This window comes from Oryx dammah, unplaced genomic scaffold, assembly GCF_014754425.2.
Source record: "Oryx dammah isolate SB20612 unplaced genomic scaffold, SCBI_Odam_1.1 HiC_scaffold_20, whole genome shotgun sequence".
NCBI lineage: Eukaryota > Metazoa > Chordata > Mammalia > Artiodactyla > Bovidae > Oryx > Oryx dammah.
This window is the reverse complement of record NW_024070204.1, coordinates 30,200,671-30,221,825: the sequence shown is the minus strand read 5'-3', so window position 1 is coordinate 30,221,825 and position 21,155 is coordinate 30,200,671. Positions and strand designations below refer to the sequence as shown.

Here is a 21,155-nt window from a genome sequence, read left to right as displayed (position 1 = left end):
ATAATAATAATGCTAAGTAAAAGAAACCAGACACAGAAAGTGACTTGTTATATGGTTCCATTTGTATGAAGTATTTAGAAAATGCAAATATATAGAAATAGAAAGTGGTTTATTGGTTGCCAGGGGCTGAGGAAAGAGAATGGAGAATGGCTACTAGTAGGTATGGAGTTTCTTTGGGGGTGATAAAATGTTCTGGAATTAGAAAATGGTTATGGTTGGAAACTTTGTAAATGTACTAAAACCCACTGAATTGTACATTATATCTTAATTTTTAGAATCTAAATGGAAGCAGATTTTTCTAATAAACTCTTCAAAATGCTTTCTGGATCTAAATCCATACTTCTTTCTTTTCTTCATTGATTTTAACTCATTTTGAGTCTCAAGTGTAATTTACAGTGAAAGTATAATTTATATTTTAAGGATAATAGAAGTACAGTTGTATGTTAAATGAAAATTTAGATAATTGTTCTTAAAGAAAAAATAAAAGTCATCTTTACTTGGTAGATTATGGTCTTGCTATAACTCTTCAGTATTATTAGTATGTAGGCATTAAAGAACAAGTATATGTGAGCCCTAAATATTTAAAGAATTTTAAGGACTGTCATATTTTAATAGAAAAGGATAGAAGTAACTGAAAATCCAAAACAAAAAACCCATTAATCTATTTTTCTTCATTAAGTACACATTACAAAATAATTTTTAAGATATAAATTATATAATGCCTTATTTTTTTCATTATTTTTAATTTTATATTACATGTAATTTTTATTTTCTGATTTTGTGACTTGTTCAGTGTGATTTTTTCAATCTTTAAAATTTTTTGTTAATAAGTTTCTTATTTATTTTTATTTTTGGCTCTACTGGATCTTCTTTGCTGTGTGGACTTTGCTCTAGTTGAGGCGAGCAGGGGCTTCTCTCCAGTTGTGATGCACAGCTTCTCATGGCGATGGCTTCTTCTGCTGCAGAGCACAGGCTCCAGGGCACTCAGGCTTCAGCAGTTGTGGCCCCTGGGCTCAGTAGTCGCAGCTCCCAGACTCTAGAACACAGTCTCAGTAGTGTGGCAACGGGCTTAGTTGCTCTGCAGCATGAGGGATCCTCCCGGACCAGGGATCAAACCCATGTTCCCTACATTGGCAGGTGGATTCCTCACGACTGAGCAATCAGGGAAGCCCTAATCTCTAAAAGTTTTAATGACAGTTTCATAAGTATTTTGTCATTCTAAAAATGAATAATTCCTTTGGGCTGTAAGCTGTCAAACACATTTTAATGTTTTTGTTTTTAGGCGATGGAGTTACTAGTAGAGAAAGCAATCAGTAGTGCTTCTAGTCCTCAAAGCCCTGGAGATGCTCTGAGAAGAGTTTTTGAGTGCATTTCTTCAGGGATTATTCTTAAAGGTAAGTTTTACTTCATTTTTAATGTTTGTCTGTGCGTTTGATAGTTGAATGAGAATTACTCATTCTTCTACAAATGGATGATGATGATGTTTTATTCTGCCTATGGTGATTGTTGTAGGTAGTCCTGGACTTCTGGATCCTTGTGAGAAGGATCCCTTCGATACCTTGGCAACAATGACTGATCAGCAGCGTGAAGACATCACATCCAGTGCACAGGTACCATTGTGTTCCTAATCCAAGGGCTTTGTTTTATCACTTCCCTTACAGTTTTGGTTTTTTATAGTTGTCCTCTAGAAGAAATTACCATGTAGTATTCATTATTCTGCTTCGTTAGTAAGTAAGCTCTTAGAGAGGATATAATTTAAACTAGATTTCATTAATCTTCAGTTTTATTATTTTAACTCTGTGTGTGTCCTGTATGAATATAAAAATACTGCAGTATTTTCAGGATCATTAAATCTAGTTGTTTATGTCAGGATCAGTAGAGCAACTATTCATGTCCTCTGGGTATACAGCTTTTTTGACACCAGAAGTGTACTAAAAGGAGAAATGGCTACCAACTATAAACAATAACAGTCTAGTCTAAGGCAGTTGCACTCGTTGGACTTAAGATTTTGTTCTGTAGTCTCTTCTGGCAAGGATAATTTGAAAGAGTTCAGGATTAAAGTAAATTGTTAGGTTAAAAGTAACTTGAGGAAGAGTCAGTAATAATAGAACATTATGAATATTTTACAGACTCACAAGATTTCCAGTTTGTGTGTATTAAACAAGTTTTGTTTTAATTTCTTTGGGTTTAATTTTCTAGGGAAGATGACAATTTACCCTAAGTGGCTTTTTTTTCTTTGTTGGTACTTAAATTTTTTGGGTAAGAAGCAGGGCATTTGAAAACTTAATAAGAGAATTCTTAGTTGGAAGGAAGGAAACCTTTAATGTGACTTTGAAGAAAGTGGTCTGATTTTAGGAGGTAGTTAGAAATGTCCTTGTTAAAAGTGAAGAAGTGAAAAGTGTTAAGTCAGTGGAGAAAAGGGAACCTCATACACTGTTGGTGGGAATGTAAGTTGGTGCCACCACTGTGGAGAACAGTATGGAGGTTTCTCAGAAAAACTAGAGCTACATGACCCAACAATTTCTCCTAGGTGTATGGCCAGAAAACAAAACAAAAAACTTTAATTTTAAAAGATATACATACCCCAGTATTCACAGCAGTGTTATTTAAAATGCCAAGATAAGGAAGCAACCTTAGGCATCAGCAGATGAATGGATAAAGAAAGTGAAAGTGAAGTCACTCAGTTGTGCCCGACTCTTTGCGACCCCAGGGATAGTAGCCTGCACCAAGCTCCTCTATCTGTGGGATTTTCAAGGCAAGAGTACTGGAGTGGGTTGCCATTTCCTTCTCCAGGGGATCTTCCCGAGCCAGGGATCAAACCTGAGTCTCCTGCATTGCAGGCAGATTGTTTACGTCCCACCAGGGAAGCCCAAGATTTACCATGTGATCCAGAAATTTCATTTCTGAGTATATAGCCAAAAGAAAGAAAAGCAGGGACTCAATGCCCTAAAGAAAGGAAAGCAGGGACTCAAACAGGTAATCTGTACACTCAAGTTCACAGCAGCATAATGCATAATAGCCAAAATGTTACTGCTGCTAAGTCGCTTCAGTCCTGTCTGACTCTTTACAACTCCCATGGGTCTTCATGACCCAGGGATCCAACCCGCCTCTCTCAATCTCCTGCATTGGCAGGCAGATTCTTTATCACCAGCACCTCCTGGGAAGTGATATGGGAGCTAATCAGAGGAAAATGAGTAACTCTCCAAGCTGGCTTTAGAATTCAGGATTAAATACCATCTTAACAGGAAAAGAGGAATTAAGAGGAGAGTCTCTTAATGGGTCTCCTGCATTGTAGACAGACGCTTAACCATCTGAGCCACCAGCACAGAGTTATGGATAAAGAAGATGTGGTATACATACAGTGGAATACTACTCAGCCATAAAAAAGAATAGAATTTTTGCTATTTCCAATAATATGGATAGACTTGGAGGGCATTGTGCTAAGTGAAGTAAGTCAGAGAAAAACAGATAACTGTGTATCACTTATGCTAAGTCACTTAAATTGTGTCTGACTCTTTGCAACCCTGTGGACCGTAGCCCACCAGACTCCTCTGTCCATGGGATTCTCCAGAGAAGAATACTGTAATAGGTTGCTATGCCCTCCTCCAGAGAATCTTCCCAACTCAGGGATCAAACCGACGTCTCTTTATGTCTCCTGCATTGGCAGGCAGGTTCTTTACCACTAGTACCACCTAGGAATCCCATCACTTTTATATGAAATGTAGAAAATACAGCAAACTAGTGAATATAACAAAAAAATGAAGCAAACTCACAGAACAAACTGGTGGTTACCATTGGGGAGAGGGAGGTGGGAAGGAGCAGTATTGGGGTAGGGAATTAAAAGGTACAAACCATTGCATATAAAATAAGCTATAAGAATATATTTACAGCATAGGGAAATAGTCAATATATTAATAATAACTAAATTGTATATAACCTTTAAAAACTATGAGTCACTGTATTGGGCACTTTTAATTATTTAATAATTGTTCATCAACTGTATTTTAAATAAAAGTGAGGAAGTTATGTATACTGCATCATTCCATCTATATAACATTTGTGAACTAACACAACAGATTAGTGATTCCTTGGAGTTAGGGATAGGGGTGAGGATAGATGTGACTGGTTAGAGTCTTGTGGTGATAGTATAGTGCCTTGTGATGGTGGTTAATGCAAACCTGCACATTTGGTAAAGCTACATAGATCTGTATACATCATACATAAACCAAGTGTGTATATAACTGGTGAAATCTGAATAAGCTCTATGGATTGGACCTAGGTCCATTTCTGTTTCTTTCTTGGTGGGCCATAGTGCCAATATTAATAATTTGCTTTTTTCCTTTGTCTGGGATTTTTCTTCTTTTCCTTCCATAATATTTACCTTTGTTTTTGTATCTGTTTTCCCTAGTGATCTTTTTTGAGTTGCTTCTGCAAGATGTAGCTTTTGTCATTTATTCAGATGCCTTCCTGTAAGTGTCCAATAGAGTAGCATATCTTTAAAAGGGCACATTTGTAAGGTTATATTCCCTCTCAAAAAAGGATTAAGTAAACCGTTACATCTTCTTTGATGTTGTTTTTAAAATTCCAAGATGACTTTGTATGGGAATAATTTCCGTATCATTAACTTCCATTTGCTTTTAAATAATTTCCAATTATATATTAGAAATGTCTCTTGTTAGAATTTAGAAGTACATGCAAATCACATGCAGAACAAGAGCTTACAGAGTGCTCACTCCAGCCTCAGATGCTACTGTAGTTTTCCTTACTGAAGTACTCTTCTGTTTAGAAACTCCTAATTGGAGAAGGCAGTGGCACCCCACTCCAGTACTCTTGCCTGGAAAATCTCATGGACAGAGGAGCCTGGAAGCCTGCAGCCCATGGGGTCGCTGAGGGTCAGACACGACTGAGTGACTTCACTTTCACATTTCACTTTCATGCATTGGAGAAGGAAATGTCAACCCACTCCAGTGTTCTTGCCTGGAAATCCTAGGGACATGGGAGCTTGGTGGGCTGCTCTCTGCTGGGTCGCACAGAGTCGGACACGACTGATGCGACTTAGTAGTAGTAGTAGTAGTATGAGAATAGGCTGATGATCAGTAGCAATATTTCTACAGTAAAAGTGTGTTACTATTCATTATTGTGCAGCAGATAACTTTGGATATTTTCTTTAAATGTAAAAGAAAACCTTATTCTGTTTATCTTTGGGAAATACCTTTTTTTAAGTAACTCTAAGTAAATGCTATATCCTATTATGATAAATAATCCCTAGTTTCACCTCATAAATAGTAACATTATGCATAATTGCCAGAAAGTGGAAACATCCCAAGTGTCTATCAGTTGATGGATGGGGTAGATAAACAGATGTGATATATTTGTACAGTGGAAAACTACTCAGCCATTAAAAGGAATGAAGTGCTAATATGTACAAGGTAGATGAATCTTGAAAACCTTATGCTAAGTGGAAGAAGCCAGATACAAAAAGTCATATTGTATGGTTTTGTTTATATGAAATGTCCATAGTAGGCAAATCTATCAAGTTACAAAAGTAGATTAGTAGTTGCAAGGGCCTTATGGTAAAAGGATTGAGGAATGACTGCTATTGGGCCATGGGGTTTTGGGGTGAGGGGAGGGTGGAACATTGGGAAGGTGATGAAAATGTTCTGGGATTAGAGAGTAGTTAATGTTGAAAAATTGTAAGTATACTAAAAAAAAAAAAAGGCAACAACTGAATTGTACACTTAAAAAAAACAAATCTTATATGGAAGTATATCTGAGGAAGTAGTCTAAACAGTTCTATTGAAGGTTTAACCACATAGTGAAAATTGCCTTTTAATCAAATGACTGTAGAATCTCCTTAAATATCCCTCAGAATATTGGGAAACTATGTCTCAAAATATCTTATGACACATGAGGTCTTGTGACATTGATGCCTTATGTATTCCTATATATATACATAGCCACAGAAGTGAAAAATCTTTTTTAGTTTACTAAGTAACAAGTTGAAGAAGTATAATCCTCATTTTGTAAACCTGGGGAGGTGTGTGTTGGGAGGCACATGTGCCTGAGGATGAACACATGGGCATCCATAGGAAAAGTTGCAAGATATGTGAATGTGAACCAAAGAGAGGTTCATTTGATGAGTGAGATGCTTTTTTCTTTGCTGTATACTGTCTTAGGATTTTTTAATGAGCATAATAATTTCGTTGATTTTTTTTTTACCTTACATTAAAAAAAAAATAGCATGCACACAGAAAAGCCTGAAAATAAAAACTTCAGAACATACAGAGTCTTTCATTTGTGAACCTTAATATTGTTTAAGATGCTTCTTTCATTAAACATACTTTTTTATATTGTTATGTTGGGCTGTAAACCTAATAAGAATTAATATTGGTTCTTTAATTTGACTAAATTTTCTTTTTGTTGCAGTTTGCATTGCGACTCCTTGCATTCCGCCAGATACACAAAGTTCTAGGCATGGATCCACTACCACAGATGAACCAGCGTTTTAACATCCACAACAACAGAAAACGAAGAAGGGATAGTGATGGAGTTGATGGATTTGAAGCTGAGGGGAAAAAAGACAAAAAAGATTATGATAACTTTTAAAAAGTTTCTGTAAATCTACAGTGTTAAAAAACAACAGGTGCCCATTCGTTGGCTGTTTTTCATTCATAATGATGTCTACTTTGAAAAAATTATTGAGAATTTAAAGAATTTCATGGAAGAACCAAGTTTTTCTATGATGCTAAAATCTTAATGTACAGTGTTAGGTATTATATGAATGGAAAGACACCCCACCCCCACAAAATTGTGCTCCAGTTTGGGGAATTACAATGGTTCTGATTTTTTTTCCCATTATTTTGGTTTTTATTTACTGGTTGCCCTAGCTCCCCCTATATTTGTGTCTTTTATTAACTAGTCCTATTAAATCTTTACTGTATTTAATGCAGTATTTGTGCTTCAGTTACTATGTGTATTTTGATATTTTTATTTAGTTTTGTTTGCTGTTTGATACTAGTTGTTACTTTATGTTACAGATATCCTTTACGCCTTCTTAATATTTTACAGCAGTACGTTTTTTTGTAACGTGAGACTGCAGAATTTTTTCCTTTTGTTATTCATGTGATGGATTACAACACAAAAAGTTATCCTGCCATTTAAGTGCTCAGAACTAAATGTTTCTGCAGATCTTGTGGCATTTGTCTCTCTAGTGTGATATATAAAGGTGTAATTAAGACAGATTTCTGTTACTCTAATCAAGTTTGCTGTTAGTTGTGCATTAGCAGTATAAAAGCTAATATATAATATATGGTCTTGCAACAGTTTTAAAGCCTCTGCATAATTGATAATAAAAATGCATGACGTTTTTGTTTTTAATAGACTTTTAAAATTATAATTTTAGGTTTGACACGTAGATCTTTGTACAGTTGACTTTTTGACATAGCAAGGCCAAAAATAACTTTCTGAATATTTTTTTCTTCTGCATAAGTGGAAAGGGCATTTTTCATATATAAGTGGGCTAACCAATATTTTCAAAGAACTTTATCATTGTGCAACTAACAACAATAACTAGCCCTTAATTATGAAGACAGTTCCTTATTGGTGTGTGTGTGAGATTACTCTAGCAACTATTACAGTATAACAGTTGAATGATCCCTCCCCCTGCCCCCCTACACCCCATCACCCAGATAATTTACAGTTCTATTAACAGTGAGGTTGATAAAGTATTACTGAAAAAAAAAATTAAGATTATCTAAGAAAAAAAACAGAAAATTATTTGGTGTGGCCATCTTACATGCTTATGTGTCCTACAAAAAGCTAAATATTCTAGCAGTGGTGTAATGAAAAGTTACATCTTACTGTTAATATGTATGCTCTGGTATACAGATGTCATTTTGTTGTCACAGCACTACAGTGAAATACACAAATAAAAACTTAAATTCATATAATGGCTTAAATGTATTATATGTTAGAATTGACATAAGTACTTCTGCTTTGAAATGACAATGTTTTAGTAAAACCATATTCAAATTTATTGGGTACTTACATCTTGTTATTCCTGACAGATGATTCTTCCTGGGCACATAATTTCCAGAAAAGTATATAATTCAGTACCATATTGGTTCAGTTTCTTTCTTGGGCACAGTCTTCCCCCAGACTATTAGAGGAACAAGAGACTTGGGCTTTTCTTCCGAATTTGTGATACACAATCTTTGTATCTTGGGCAAGTGTCTTTTTTTTTTTTAATCTTTCCAGGTCTCATTTTACTCTTGAATACTTAATCACCCAGTGAAAATTTTGGAATTATGTTTCTCACAGTTCTCTTACTTAGAAGGAAAAAACTGATATTTATCATGCACTAATGATAATTATCATGCTAAATCTTTCATATGTTTTCCTGTTTAAAACTATCATAAGAATAAGTGAAGGTACTATATTACTTATTTTCCAGATGAGGAAACTGAAGCCCAGAGTGGCTAACCAAAGCTAGTACATTAATTTAGTAACAGGGTTGAAATTGATAGATATCAAAAGTTTATGCTCAGTGAAGCTGAGTCTGCTCCTTTCATCTTGCAATTAATTATCTTCTAAAAATGTTTTCAACCCAAATTCCCAGTTTTTGCATTTAGTTTTAGGTGTCTTCATCCAGATACACAAGTAATACCACTAAAATTTTTTTTTCAGTATTTTTTTCAGTATTATTTATTTTTTGCATGGCTTAATTGTTTTCATAGCTCTAGCTAGATCTGCATTAACTATCTTATATGAAATAAGGCTGACTTCAGTATCTGTTAGTATCTTTTCTTCTGCTTTGACAATTTTTAAAACTGTAAACACTCGAGTCAAGCATTGGTTCTCACCATGCTAATGTGTTCTTGAACCAGTTGTTCTAATGCGTTCTTGAACCAGTTGTTTTGGCAGCTGATTTATTCTCTGCATCTCAGACTAGCTCTCCCTGTTATTACAGTGCATGCTTATGTTCCAGTAATGATAACCCAGATAAACTGATTTCTCTCACCCACTCCCTAGTTACATGATATACATTCCAAATTAGATTTCTGTCTTCACCACTATTGTTTCTTTGATGTCTTTGAATAAGCTAGTATCAAAAATGCAAACTTGCTATAAGAAAGGATCTCTTGATTTTTTTGTTAATGGTATTTTAAGTCATTTTTTTCCTGCTTATTGACAAAAGAGCATAATAAGCCTTTGTTTGGTCATGCTATTACATTGTCAGTATAAGTTGTGAATTTCAGTTATAAACAGTTACTTTAATGAATTCACTTTTTTTTTTTGTTTCTGAATTTGGCAGAGCTATCTTAAGTTTTTCCCAATAAAGGGCAAATTTTATAGTGTTGTAGATAATAAAGCAGTGATCTCAAATGTGTTCATGAGAGTCATCTGGGGATCATTCTAAACATTAACATTTCTAAGCCCTAGTTCCAAAGATTCTGACTGAGGAGGGCCAGAATAAGCCTGAGAATGTGCATTTTAAGATGACTTTACCTTAGTTATTTGTTTGAACAGATTGTTCATAACATGTTGTAAAGGTCAAAAAGTGTAAAGGAGTATACAGCATAAAACAAAATATCTTCTGCCTCCCCTTGTTTTCCAGCTACATGGCTCCCCTTTTTCTAGAGGCAGTGTTAATCCATTTGTGCATTCACACATGGTCTGTGCACTTATGTGTGTGCCCCACTTGTCTCTGTACAGATGGTTGCATATTATGTACATTGTTCTGTACTTTACTTTTTCTCATTTAGTATATTTTGGAGTCTTGGAGATTGTTCTGGGTAACACCACACAGGGAAACTGCATCTTTAACAAGTACTATAGGACCATCTCCAAGTAATGTTTTTCTTCAGTTACAGGTGATTATGATGCAAGTTATACATGGATCATGCTTTAATAAGCATGCTTTACAATTTAAATTATTTAAATTTAATATCAAAGGTGTTTTATGATATAGCAATAAGTTACCTGTAATATTCAGCAAATCATAATATCCCTATTCTATAAACAATTTTGTTGATTAGTCATCATCTAGGTAATTTTAGTCCTTTATCTTGCTTAGTGTAATAATATTAGATGTAAAAACTGAAAATAGGAAACAGCTAACTTAAAAGCTTGAGTAGTTTTTCTGAACAATACTTAAGCTGGTTCCATGGTAAATATAAAGCTACTTTATTCACTCTATCCTAACATAGTCCCAAGTAAATATATGGTAGAGTCAGGGTCTTCAGTTTAGAAAGGACTGATCAGTTTGTAACCTCATGTGAAATATTCTTAAAAATCAAGTAATCTGTTGAATAAAAGTATGAAAAGGCAGTTAAGTCTGATCCCAAGTAATCATTCTTAAAATACACAAAGATTAGCTCAGACGTAGAAAGGGAAACAGCAGAGGACATACCTAGGGCTTGGATCAGTATGGACCCTATATTAAATAAATGCAGGATAATGCAGTATGACAAGTTCTTGAGAAAAAGTCCAGGGTGTTGTAATTTACCTTGAGCTTTGCCATAAGCTGTTTAAAGGGAAGTTATATCTCAGTGTATTATAATGTAGCCAGAAACAGAAGGCTTGACTTTTCCTCATGCACAGTGTGGAGGGCTGGAGGGAAGTTAAAACCTGCATGACTGGGACTTCCGTGGTGGTCCAGTGGCTAAGACTCCATGCTCCAAATGCAGGGGGGCATGGCTTCAATTCCTGGTCAGGGAACTAGATCCCACATGCTGCAAGTAAGAGTTTGCATGCCACAACTAAAACCTGGCACAACCAATAAATACAAAAAAAATTTTTAATTGCATTACCAACCACAACTAATTTTAGTGAGAGAGTTCTGTAAGCCTTTATAGGCAAGATTCTCTGTACATGGGTCTGCCACAGATCCTGCTTCATGAAGCTTACATTCTAAACACACGACGACTATGGAGAAAATTAAACTGCAACTTAGAGAGTTGTAGGACAGAGAATCACAAACATAACTTCCAGAAAATCCTGTGCAGTCCAACTAACTAAGGTCCCCACACTCCTTGGAGCTCGAGGCAGGCCAGCTTTCCTCAAATTTTGATGTGTGAATAAGTCTGGTTAAAATGCAGATTCTGATTCTCTTAGCTGGGAGGAGTCTGCAGTAGGACTATTCCCAGAGATGCTAAGGCTGCCCAGATAGAGGCCCACACTTGGCGTGGGAGGTGCCAGACCAAATATAAGATGAAGCCTCAGGGGACGCAACACAGTAATTGCTTGATGGTAACTTTTTGGATGTTATTAAATAGATATAGAATATATGTGTGTAATTGGATAATGTGCTCTGGGCATTAATTTTAATGTGGTACTCAGAGTGACCAAGATAGTGAATTTGTTCAAAAGTATGGCATGTATTTGGAACCACAGAAGAGGAATAAAAGATGACATTGGGGAGAGAATGGATTCTAAGTACCATCTGATATGAATACCTACAGGGGAAAAAGTTGAAATGGCTTTTTTAAAACAACTGCAACAATAAAATGGATAGGATCACTTGCAAAGAAGTTGTAGACCACGTTCAAAATTAACAACCTTTCTCAGTATCAAAAAAAAAAAAAAATCCATTCAAAAAAATGAGTGGAAGATCTAAGTAGACACTTGTCCAAAGAAGACACACAGATGGCCAGAGAGCACTTGAAAAGACACTCAAATGACCATCATCAAAAAATCCACTCAGTAAGTGCTGGAAAGAGTATGGAGGAAAGGGGACCCTCCTAAACTGTTGATGCAAATGTAAATTGATAGAGCCACTATGGAGGTTTCTTAAACTAAAAATAACTATCATATGACCCAGTAATCCCACTCCAGAGCATATACCCAGAGAAAACCACAATTCAAACATAAGCATACACTTCAATGTTCACTGCAGCACTGTTTCAGTAGCCAAGACATGGGAGCACCCTAAAAGTCCATCAACGGGAATGAATAAAGACGTTCATATATACAATGGAATATTACTCAGCCATTACAAAGAATAAAATAATGCTACTTGCAGCAACATGGATGAACCTAGAGATTGTCACGTTGAATGAAGAAAGCTGAGACATAAGACATTGCTTATATGTGGAATCTGAAAAGATGAACAAATGAATTTATCTACAACAGACTCAGAGAACAAACATGGTTGCCAGCAGAGGAATAATGGGGAGAAGGGATAATTAGGGAGCTTGGGATCAACGTGTACACACTGCTATATTTTAAATGGATAACCAACAAGGATCTACTGTGTAGCACAGGGAACTCTTGCTCAATATTAGGTGGCAGCCTGGATTAGAGGGAAGCTTAGAGGAGAACAGATACATACATGTATGGCTGAGTCCCTTTGCTGTCTATCACAAGGTTAATAGACTATACTCCAATAAAATAAAAAGTTGAAAAAGATTCTGGGCATTAGGTATAAAAACATCTTTTCTGAGTTTAAAATGGTTTTATACTTGGTCCATGTACTGGGGTCTCCTGTGTTGCAGGCAGATTCTTTACCAACTGAGCTATTAGAGAAGCCCTATGTACCTAGTAAAGATCATTTGAAAGGAACTCAAAATCATCAATGTTCTTAAAGGTGATAAGAACTATTTCATGTCAGTCAAAATACAAATATGAATAATATTTTAGAAAAAAGTGGGTGCTGGTTTTTCTACACCTCAACTTTTCCCTTTTTTCCTGGATCTTTTCCTCCTACCTTTGAACATTCCTTCTCTGCTTCCGCGACTTCTGAATACAATCAACCCTTGACAGCATAGGTTTGAACTGCGCTAGTGCACTTACATGGAGAAGGCAATGGCACCCCACTCCAGTACTCTTGCCTAGAAAATCCCATGGACAGAGGAGCCTGCTGGGCTGCAGTCCATGGGGTCGCTAGGAGTCGGACACGACTGAGTGACTTCACTTTCACTTTTCACTTTCATGCATTAGAGAAGGAAATGGCAACCCACTCCAGTGTTCTTGCCTGGAGAATCCCAGGGACAGGGGAGCCTGATGGGCTGCCATCTATGGGGTCGCGTGGAGTCGGACACGACTGAAGCGACTTAGCAGCAGCAGCAGCAGCAGCAGTGCACTTACATGCAGACTTTTTTCAGTGGTAAATACAGCAGCACTGCACGATCTCAGATACAGAGAAACCGGGGATACGGAAGACCTATAAGTTATGCAAATTTTCCACTGCAGAGGACTGACTCCTCTAACTGGGCCCCCACCCTTACATTGTTCAAGGGTCAGCTGTAGTACTTTCCATGGCTCTATCATCAGCATCTTTTGTATACACGATATTGACCTCATCCATCTTCCAAGTTTCAGATACTCCTTTTGTTAAATATATTTCCAAATTCTTTCTTTCTATCCAGTCTCCAGTCTTGCTTTTTTATTTCCTGTCTCCAGTTTTTACACTGTTCAACCTACAACCCCCAGTATATTCCTCCTAAAGCATCCATTTGATCACTACTACTCAAAACACCTTCAAACAACTCCACATCACTGTGCTAATATGATATATGTGGTTTCCTCTTCAGGACATCACTGCTGCTGCTGCTGCTAAGTCACTTCAGTCGTGTCCGACTCTGTGTGACCCCATAGACGGCAGCCCACCAGGCTCCCCTGTCCCTGGGATTCTCCAGGCAAGAACACTGGAGTGGGTTGCCATTTCCTTCTCCCAGGACATCACTAGGTGGTAGATATTCATCACACATGAAGCATCCAGGGATTGAGGTGATGTGACATGCTGTTGCTGTAACGATCATTTGAGTATCACCTCTCGAATGTGTCAGAGCATCAGAAATCTACCTCCCTGAAAAGTCCTGGTGGCCTCAAAGCCTGAACTTTAAAACTTTATGCTATGTACCTCCTATAGATTTGTCCTTTTAAAAATATTTTTTATTGAAATATAGTTGATTTACCACGTTGTATTAATTTTTGCTTTAGTCAGACCTTTCTGCAGAATTTTAATGCTTAAGACATGATGTACAGGAGACAAAGGGACAAACTGAAAGAATAGCATTGAAACATACATTACCATATGTAGACTAGAGAGCCAGTAGGAATTTGCTGTATGATGCAGGGAGCTCAAACCTGGTACTCGTGACAACCTAGAGGGGTGGAATGGGGTGGGAAGTGGGAGGAAGTTCAAGAGGAAGGGGACATATGTATGCCTATGGCTGAAACCAACATAACATTGTATAGCAATTATCCTCCAATTAAAAATTTTAAAAAGACATATGCAAATAGATTTCAAGTATCCCAATTTTCGTCTGCTTCAAAGACTTCATCAGCTGTTTTCCCCCTAGTTTATTCTAAAGAACCTATAAAGCTATATCTCTTTCAAAGGTCAATGTTTAAGTAAGGATAGGAAAAAGAGGAAATTCCATCTCCTTTGCTCTGCATTTTTACTTAAGCCATAAGTCAAAAATGATACCTAAAGTACTATACCCAGGATGTAACTATGTCTCATTTGGCACAAATACTGTTAGAAACTTTGAGCCAATATTAAACAAAGATTTCACTAGAAAACTGACTTCTATCAAACTGGACGATCTGATAACATAAGGCAAAGTTCCTATGATGAGAGTAATGGCTACTTACTCCCTGTAGAGGAAGAATTTAAGACAAAGCCTGTTCTGGACAGCTTACCAAAGCCTCTACTGTTCTCTATTTTTGTCTACCAGTCCGACCCTGTGGGGATCTGGTTTTATTATATTTCAGATCCCTGACATTTTACCTATGGACACTTCCAATCTTCATGTGCAACCACATATGTTAAACTAGGGAGCAGACAAACTGTAAAATTACTGTCAGTTCCAAAATTCTTCAATTCTGTAATCACATGTTTCGAAAACTAGGGTTTTTGGTGTCTCCCTCACCTAATGTAAAAGACAGCCGTAAAGAAACACTTGACACGTTTCCTTCATTGGTTGTTTCAAGAGAAATGTCAGGAAGGAGGCTTGAAATTTAAGCAAGCCATAGTCTCAAGGGAATCCTTTATTTCAGAACAGAGAACAAAACCTCTCTTTTGAAAATCTCACAGTAACAGTCGAGCAGCTTGCCTGTCTTCCTGTCTGCTGTTTGATTGGACTAAGAGGAGGGAAAAATGGGCTAAAAGGAAAATGCTTCTAGATGTTCTAGATGGCAAGATCTTAATTACATGAGTTCTTTTTTCTTTTTATAGAAACAGTGCATATCAAAAGAGATTTAAAACAGGAGAGGGCTTACTATGGTGAAGTGGAAGGAGAGGGCTTACTATATGGTGAAGTTGAAGGGCAGCTGCAACAAATTTTTTTTTTACTTTTGAACTTTTTTATTTGTAGTGTGATACACCCGATTAACAATGTCATGATAGTTTCAGGTGAACAGTGAAGAAACTCAGCCATATTAATCAAAACCAAATTTATGAGCTCCAAGGTCCTGATAAGACGAGGTAAGTACTCTCCTCCCCATATTTCCCTCAGAATTCAACTATAAAATCTGGATAAAATGCAAAAAACCACAATGTGAGGATCCTGAACCATAGTCGTTTTTTCTTTTTAACATTTTTATTTATTTGGCTGCACTGGGTCTTAGTTGCGGCATGCAGGATCTTTAGTTGCCTTGTGTGAACTCATTCGCTGACCAGGAATCAAACCCAGGTGGTGCATGGAGTCTTGGCCACTGGACCACCAGGGAAGTCTCCCCTGAACCACAGTTAGTAGCATGCAGATTGGAAAAGACCAGAAGTATCATCAAACCAACAATTTTGCCATATATCCCCCTTCAGCAGTAAACTCACTGCTTAGCCTTGGACTTGAGTACAGCCGTAAAAGTGTGCAGTAGAATGCAATAACTAAAATTCCAGATTTCTGGGCCAGAGGGCTGAAAAGGGGCATCTGGGCGAACTAGAACACACTGTACAGACTGGCGAGGGGAAGGAGAGAGAGCAAGTGACCCCATATAGCTATTTATAAGTCATACTATAATCATTATAGTAATTCTTTTTCTGAGGCTCAACCTCGACTTACTTCATTAAGCCAGCATTATCCTGATACCGAAACTAGGTAGAAACAGTTCAAAGAAAACTCCAGACCAATATGCCTGATGAAATTAGACTGAAGACTCCTTAACAGATTTATCAAGTCAAATCCAGTAATATACAGAAAGAATAATCACCACAACCAAGTGCAGTTTCTCTTGGGAAGGCAAGAATGGCTCAGTATGAAAATCAATACATGAATTTTAGCACTAAAAATATAAAAGTATAAAATTTAAAGACAAAACTAGAGAAACCATTATAATATATCAAAGAGTTAATATTAGTAAATATGTTCAAATCATTTGAATCTGATTCCACTAAGGCAAGAATTAGACACAGCATAATGATTTACCACCTGAATGGTCAAGAATTAGAAAAATGAAACATCTGTGTAGTTCAGTTCCGTTCAGTCGCTCAGTCCTGTCCAACTCTTTGCGACCCCACGGACTGCAGCACAACAGGCTTCCCTGTCCATCACCAACTCCTGGAGCTTGCTCAAACTCATGTCTGTCGAGTCGGTGATGCCATCCAACTATCTCATCCTCTGTCGTCCCCTTCTCCTCCTGCCTTCAATCTTTTCCAGCATCACAGTCTTTTCTAATGAATCAGTTTTTCGCATCAGGTGGCCAAAGTATTGGAGCTTCAGTTTCAGCATCAGTCCTTCCAATGAATATTCAGGACTAATTTCATTTAGGATTGACTGGTTTGATCTCTTTGCAGTCCGAGGGAATCTTAAGAGTCTTCTCCAACACCACAGTTCAAAAGAATTAATTCTTAGGCATTCAGCCTTCTTTATGTATGGTCCAACACTCATATCCACACATGATTACTGGAAAAACAAATTTTTAAAAATAAACATTTTGTCAACCAGATTGACAAAGACTATAAAGATTGAAAATATTAAGTAATACCAAGATCTCAAAAGCAAAAACAAGGTCACCAGCTCTGATGACATCTGAATTATCTCTTTTTTCTTTAATGCAAATATACAGATAGAGATTTTGACCCAGAAATTGAACTTCAAAGAAGTTATCTTAAAGAATTAAGTCTAGTGAACATTTCTTGGAGCTTTCTGAGATGCTGTTCCCTTGTTATAATCCTCAAATTTGGCTCAAATAAAATTTTCCATTTCTTTCATTAAAAAAAAGAATTTAATCTAACGAGATAAGTATAGCAAAATATAAATTTAAATATATCTACAGAGGAATTATTGCAAGTGAGTAAGATTAGAATCAATTAATATATCCAATAAGAACTTTAATGAAATACAGTTCTATCACCTAAGTGTTATTATAGACCAGTGCTTCTAAAAGGGAGTGCCCCCCTCCTTAAAAATCACTTTTGGAATTCCCTGGTGGTCCAGTGGTTAGGACTCCACACTCTCACTGCCAAGGGACCAGGTTCGATCCCTCATCTGGGAACTGGGATCCCACAGGCCTCACAGTATGGCCAAAAATACAATCTCCCCCCCAAACCAACAAAAAACCCCACTCATTGAACCCCTGAGATGGCGTTAGCTTCCTCAAGAATGTTAGGTCAGGAAAAAAACTGAAAATAACTATGTAGGAGCCTTAACACATAAAGAAAGTTACTTTCGAATGTTGAATGAAAAAAATCAGATTATAAAGCCATGTGTGAAGAATGCTCCCTTTTTGTTTTACTAGAGAAGGATGTATATACAGTCCATTCTTCCCTTAAATGTTCCCGGTGGTGACCCCTATGCAGCAGGTTATGCCTTGTGTTTCTGAATAGAGATTTGCTAATCTCTGTGTTTCTCTGATAACTTTTACTATGTAATAGGAAATGATTACCTAATGATACTTAAATAATCATTATGGTGTAAAAACCCCACTATAGCTCCACACGCCTAAGGATAAATCCCAAAACCCTTAGCATGACATTCAGGGCCCTGTGAGCTGTGCTTCCAGGCTGATCTTCAAGCCTCCCCTCCACCACTCCCTGTACTAGGACGTGCCTGCCTGTCCCCTGCGCATCTCAGTGCTTGCTCCCCACTCTGCATGCGGTTTGTGTTCCGCTCCCTCTGAGGTCAGCCTCACCAGCGTATGAGGGGCTCCTTCTATGACCCAGAGGGGCAGAGTCTCTCTTTTTAGGTTGAGGAAAGTGGCATCCTGGCAATACGAGGAGACAAGAAAAAAGCAGAGCAGAGAGACTTCTTTCTAAAAACAGATTGAGGGACCTCCCTGGTGGTCCAGTGGCTAAAAATCCATGCTCCTAATGCAGGCAGCCCAGGTTTGATCCCTGGTCAGGGAACTAGATCCCATGGGCCACAGCTAAGACCCAGTGTGACCAAAAAAATCTCATTAAAAAAATTAAAATGAATTGATTATTTTTCTGACCACACACATGGTTCCAAGTTAACCTTCTCTTTGTATTTTTTCTTTAGTCTGAGTTGTCTCATGTGAGATGAGAGGATGGATTGCATTTTTTCCCCTCTCTTTCTGGGTCCCCAATTCAGCTGAGCCGTAACACTTTTTTTCAGGCTTCTTAGACCTGCGTCAGATATTTGCAAAGTCTGAGATTGCCTGGCTTGGTGCTTTACTTGGCTGCCCTCAGGTTCTGTTCCAGAGACCAGATGAATGAATGGTGAATAGACTCCAGTGTTCTGGAGGGAAATGGGGAGATGGGGGAATGGCCGGTCATTAACAGTGCTCAAGCAGAAAAAGTTACTCTCAAAAATAGTGCGATATTTCTTTGCAGCTCAGCCATTTCCATTCCTTACATTCTTTTTTTTTTTTTTTTTGGCCTTTAGACAAAAAAGATTAAAAAAAAAAACAATTTTGATTTTAAACCTTGGGGCAGATGACTACTTCCAACAGAAAACAGTGGGTCTTTCACACCCTCTGTGTCCTTTTATAGCAACACCTGAACAATAAGCCTTTCAGGTTCTCAGTGAGTGGGGATGGGTTAAGCCAAGCTCAAAACAAACCTGGCTGCACTTTGAGCTCAAATAACCCACTGGGAAGGCATGCTTGCCTGCTTTTATTAGAGAGGGTTCTCTTGGCCCTATGACAACAACAGCTTCCTCTTTCCCTCTGAGATCAGTAGGCTCCAAATGTGAGTGGTCCTCCTCTGTGGCCCGGAAGTTCTTCCCACTTTTCTACCAGACTTTCAAACCAGATTCAGCCCCGAGCAAAACTTGGAAGGAAGAGATTCTCTCAGTGCCACCTTCGGGAGAAATAGCCTGGAGGCCAGGTACCTCACTTTTCTCCAGCCAGCTCTGGAGTATCAGAAATTTTGTTTTGTTTTGGAGTATCAGAAATTTTAAGATCTTAACACTTTGACCTCAGTTAAAATTCAAGAAGGAACAACAAGTTGTCAGTCATCACACACAATGTGAGACGCCAAGTTTTCTCATTGCTGTCTCCTGGAGATCATCCCTGAATCAGAGGCCAGAACTTGACTTCTATTCACACACACACACACACACACACACTGTCTCTCTCTCTCTCTCTCCAGAGTTCTGAGCTGGGGAGAGACCAGCCTCAGAGAGAAAGAGCAGAGTGAGCAGCAGAAAGTGTCCCTGCACTTACCCCCCACCTTCACCCACTCCCCACCCTGTGACCCTATGGCTCAGGGGACCTAAGAGAAGAGTGGGCCCGAGTCTGGCCCCCCTGTATGGGACTTCCAGTGTGTGATGCCTTGTTGATGCTCTCCCTTCCCCTGGGCCTGCGCAGAGAGTAGTTGAAATGGTAGCACAGCCTTTCCAGGTGTTGGAGAGCTTGCAAAAGCCCCTTGACTCTTATCTCCCAAGGGGCTTGGAAATGACCCACAGTTTTCACGGCCCCTGAATGAGACCTAGAAAGTAATCAGGAGAGAGAGATTCAGGGTGCTCCTGGGAGGCTGCCCAGCAGAGGAAATGGCCACATCCCTTCATGGTGGCTCAGAGGACAAAGAATCTGTCTGCAGTGCAGGAGACCCAGGTTCGCTCTCTGGGTCAGGAAGATCCCCTGGAGAAGGAAAGGGCAACCCACTCCCGTATTCTTGCCTGGAGAATCCCATGGGCAGAGGAGCTTGGCGACCTACAGTCCATGGGGTGCCAAACAGTCGGTCATGACTGAACGAGCAACACTTTCAAGCCCCTCATTCAAGGATAGGGCACAAAGCCTCCCGGGGATGAGGACTTGGTTGCATCTCTGAGGAATCGCCCTGCCAGCCGTCTGCTCAGGGGCAAGGTGAGGCTGGCATCCTCTGAACCAGGCACCTTCTGTGTCCAGGGACAAACAGGCCAAGCAATGGGACCAGCTCGGGAGATGGGCAGCCTGCCCCACCCCAGCCCAGGGCTGGCTGTGGCTTTGGGCACCTGGAGCTTTAACTCAGGACAGAGAGCAGGGGAGAAACATGGAAAGGAGCTCGGAGGTGGACTGTGAGTGGCTTAGAAGACTTGAGGTGACAAAGATAAAGCTCAGAAATAACCAGACCCAGTTGCCCGTGTCAGATGGCTGTGGCTTAACACTCGTGTTCAGAAATCAGATTGTGTAAGTCCCAGGGCGGCACGACCAGCAGTGGGATCTTGGGCAAGCTGTTTTTTGCCTCTCAGGGTTTTGTGACGCCGTCCACCTCACCCGCCCACAACCCCTGGCTGTTTAAAATGAAAAAAAAAAAAAAAAAAAATTTTTTTTTTTCCAGCTCTGATAGTTGTTTTACAACCTCTGGGGGTGGGACAGCAGCTGACTCCAGCCCGGTTTCTACTGCATGTTTTATGTTGCCCTGGAGCCGGTGAGCCCAGAGGAGGCGGGGGGAGGAGGACAGGGAGGTCAGGGCTCTGCCGCCTTCTCTGCCATTTCCCTTCATCAGTTCCCAGCTGAGGGAACTCCCCGGCCTCCGCTGAGAACACCCTCCTCATCAGCGATTTTAAAACAGTCCTGTAGAGGGCGCAGTTTCCTCGTCCCAGAGGCTGCGGAGGTTGAGTCAGGTTCTGAATACTTGTTCCGTCCATCGGATAACCTCCTCAAAGCCCCGAGGATAGTACTCCTGGGAAAATGGAGAAGCATGGGGCTGCCTCTGGACGAGAGAAACTCCTGGCTCAACTCTAGGGAAGGTGACAATTGCACTGATTCTGACATAGCCAAGTTCCTGGGTCAAGGCAGCATACAGGTTCCCCGCGCTTAGAAATCCG

The 21,155-nt window shown here is 38.9% G+C and overlaps 1 protein-coding gene across 3 annotated transcripts in view; it reads left to right on the top strand.

The window, feature by feature from the left end:
- The window catches only part of ZFR (zinc finger RNA binding protein), an 84,389-nt gene extending 76,443 nt beyond the window's left edge, over positions 1 to 7,946 (top strand). For 2 of the 3 annotated variants that reach the window (XM_040262285.1, XM_040262284.1), the window contains 3 exons: positions 1,283 to 1,394; positions 1,513 to 1,610; positions 6,427 to 7,946. In XM_040262285.1, the coding sequence (XP_040118219.1) occupies positions 1,283 to 1,394; positions 1,513 to 1,610; positions 6,427 to 6,606 (390 nt within the window). In that variant the 3' untranslated portion in view covers positions 6,607 to 7,946. The remainder of the gene's footprint in view (positions 1 to 1,282; positions 1,395 to 1,512; positions 1,611 to 6,426) is intronic. The other variant, XR_005724758.1, reaches the window with a different exon arrangement.
- The last annotated feature ends 13,209 nt before the right edge of the window (positions 7,947 to 21,155 follow it).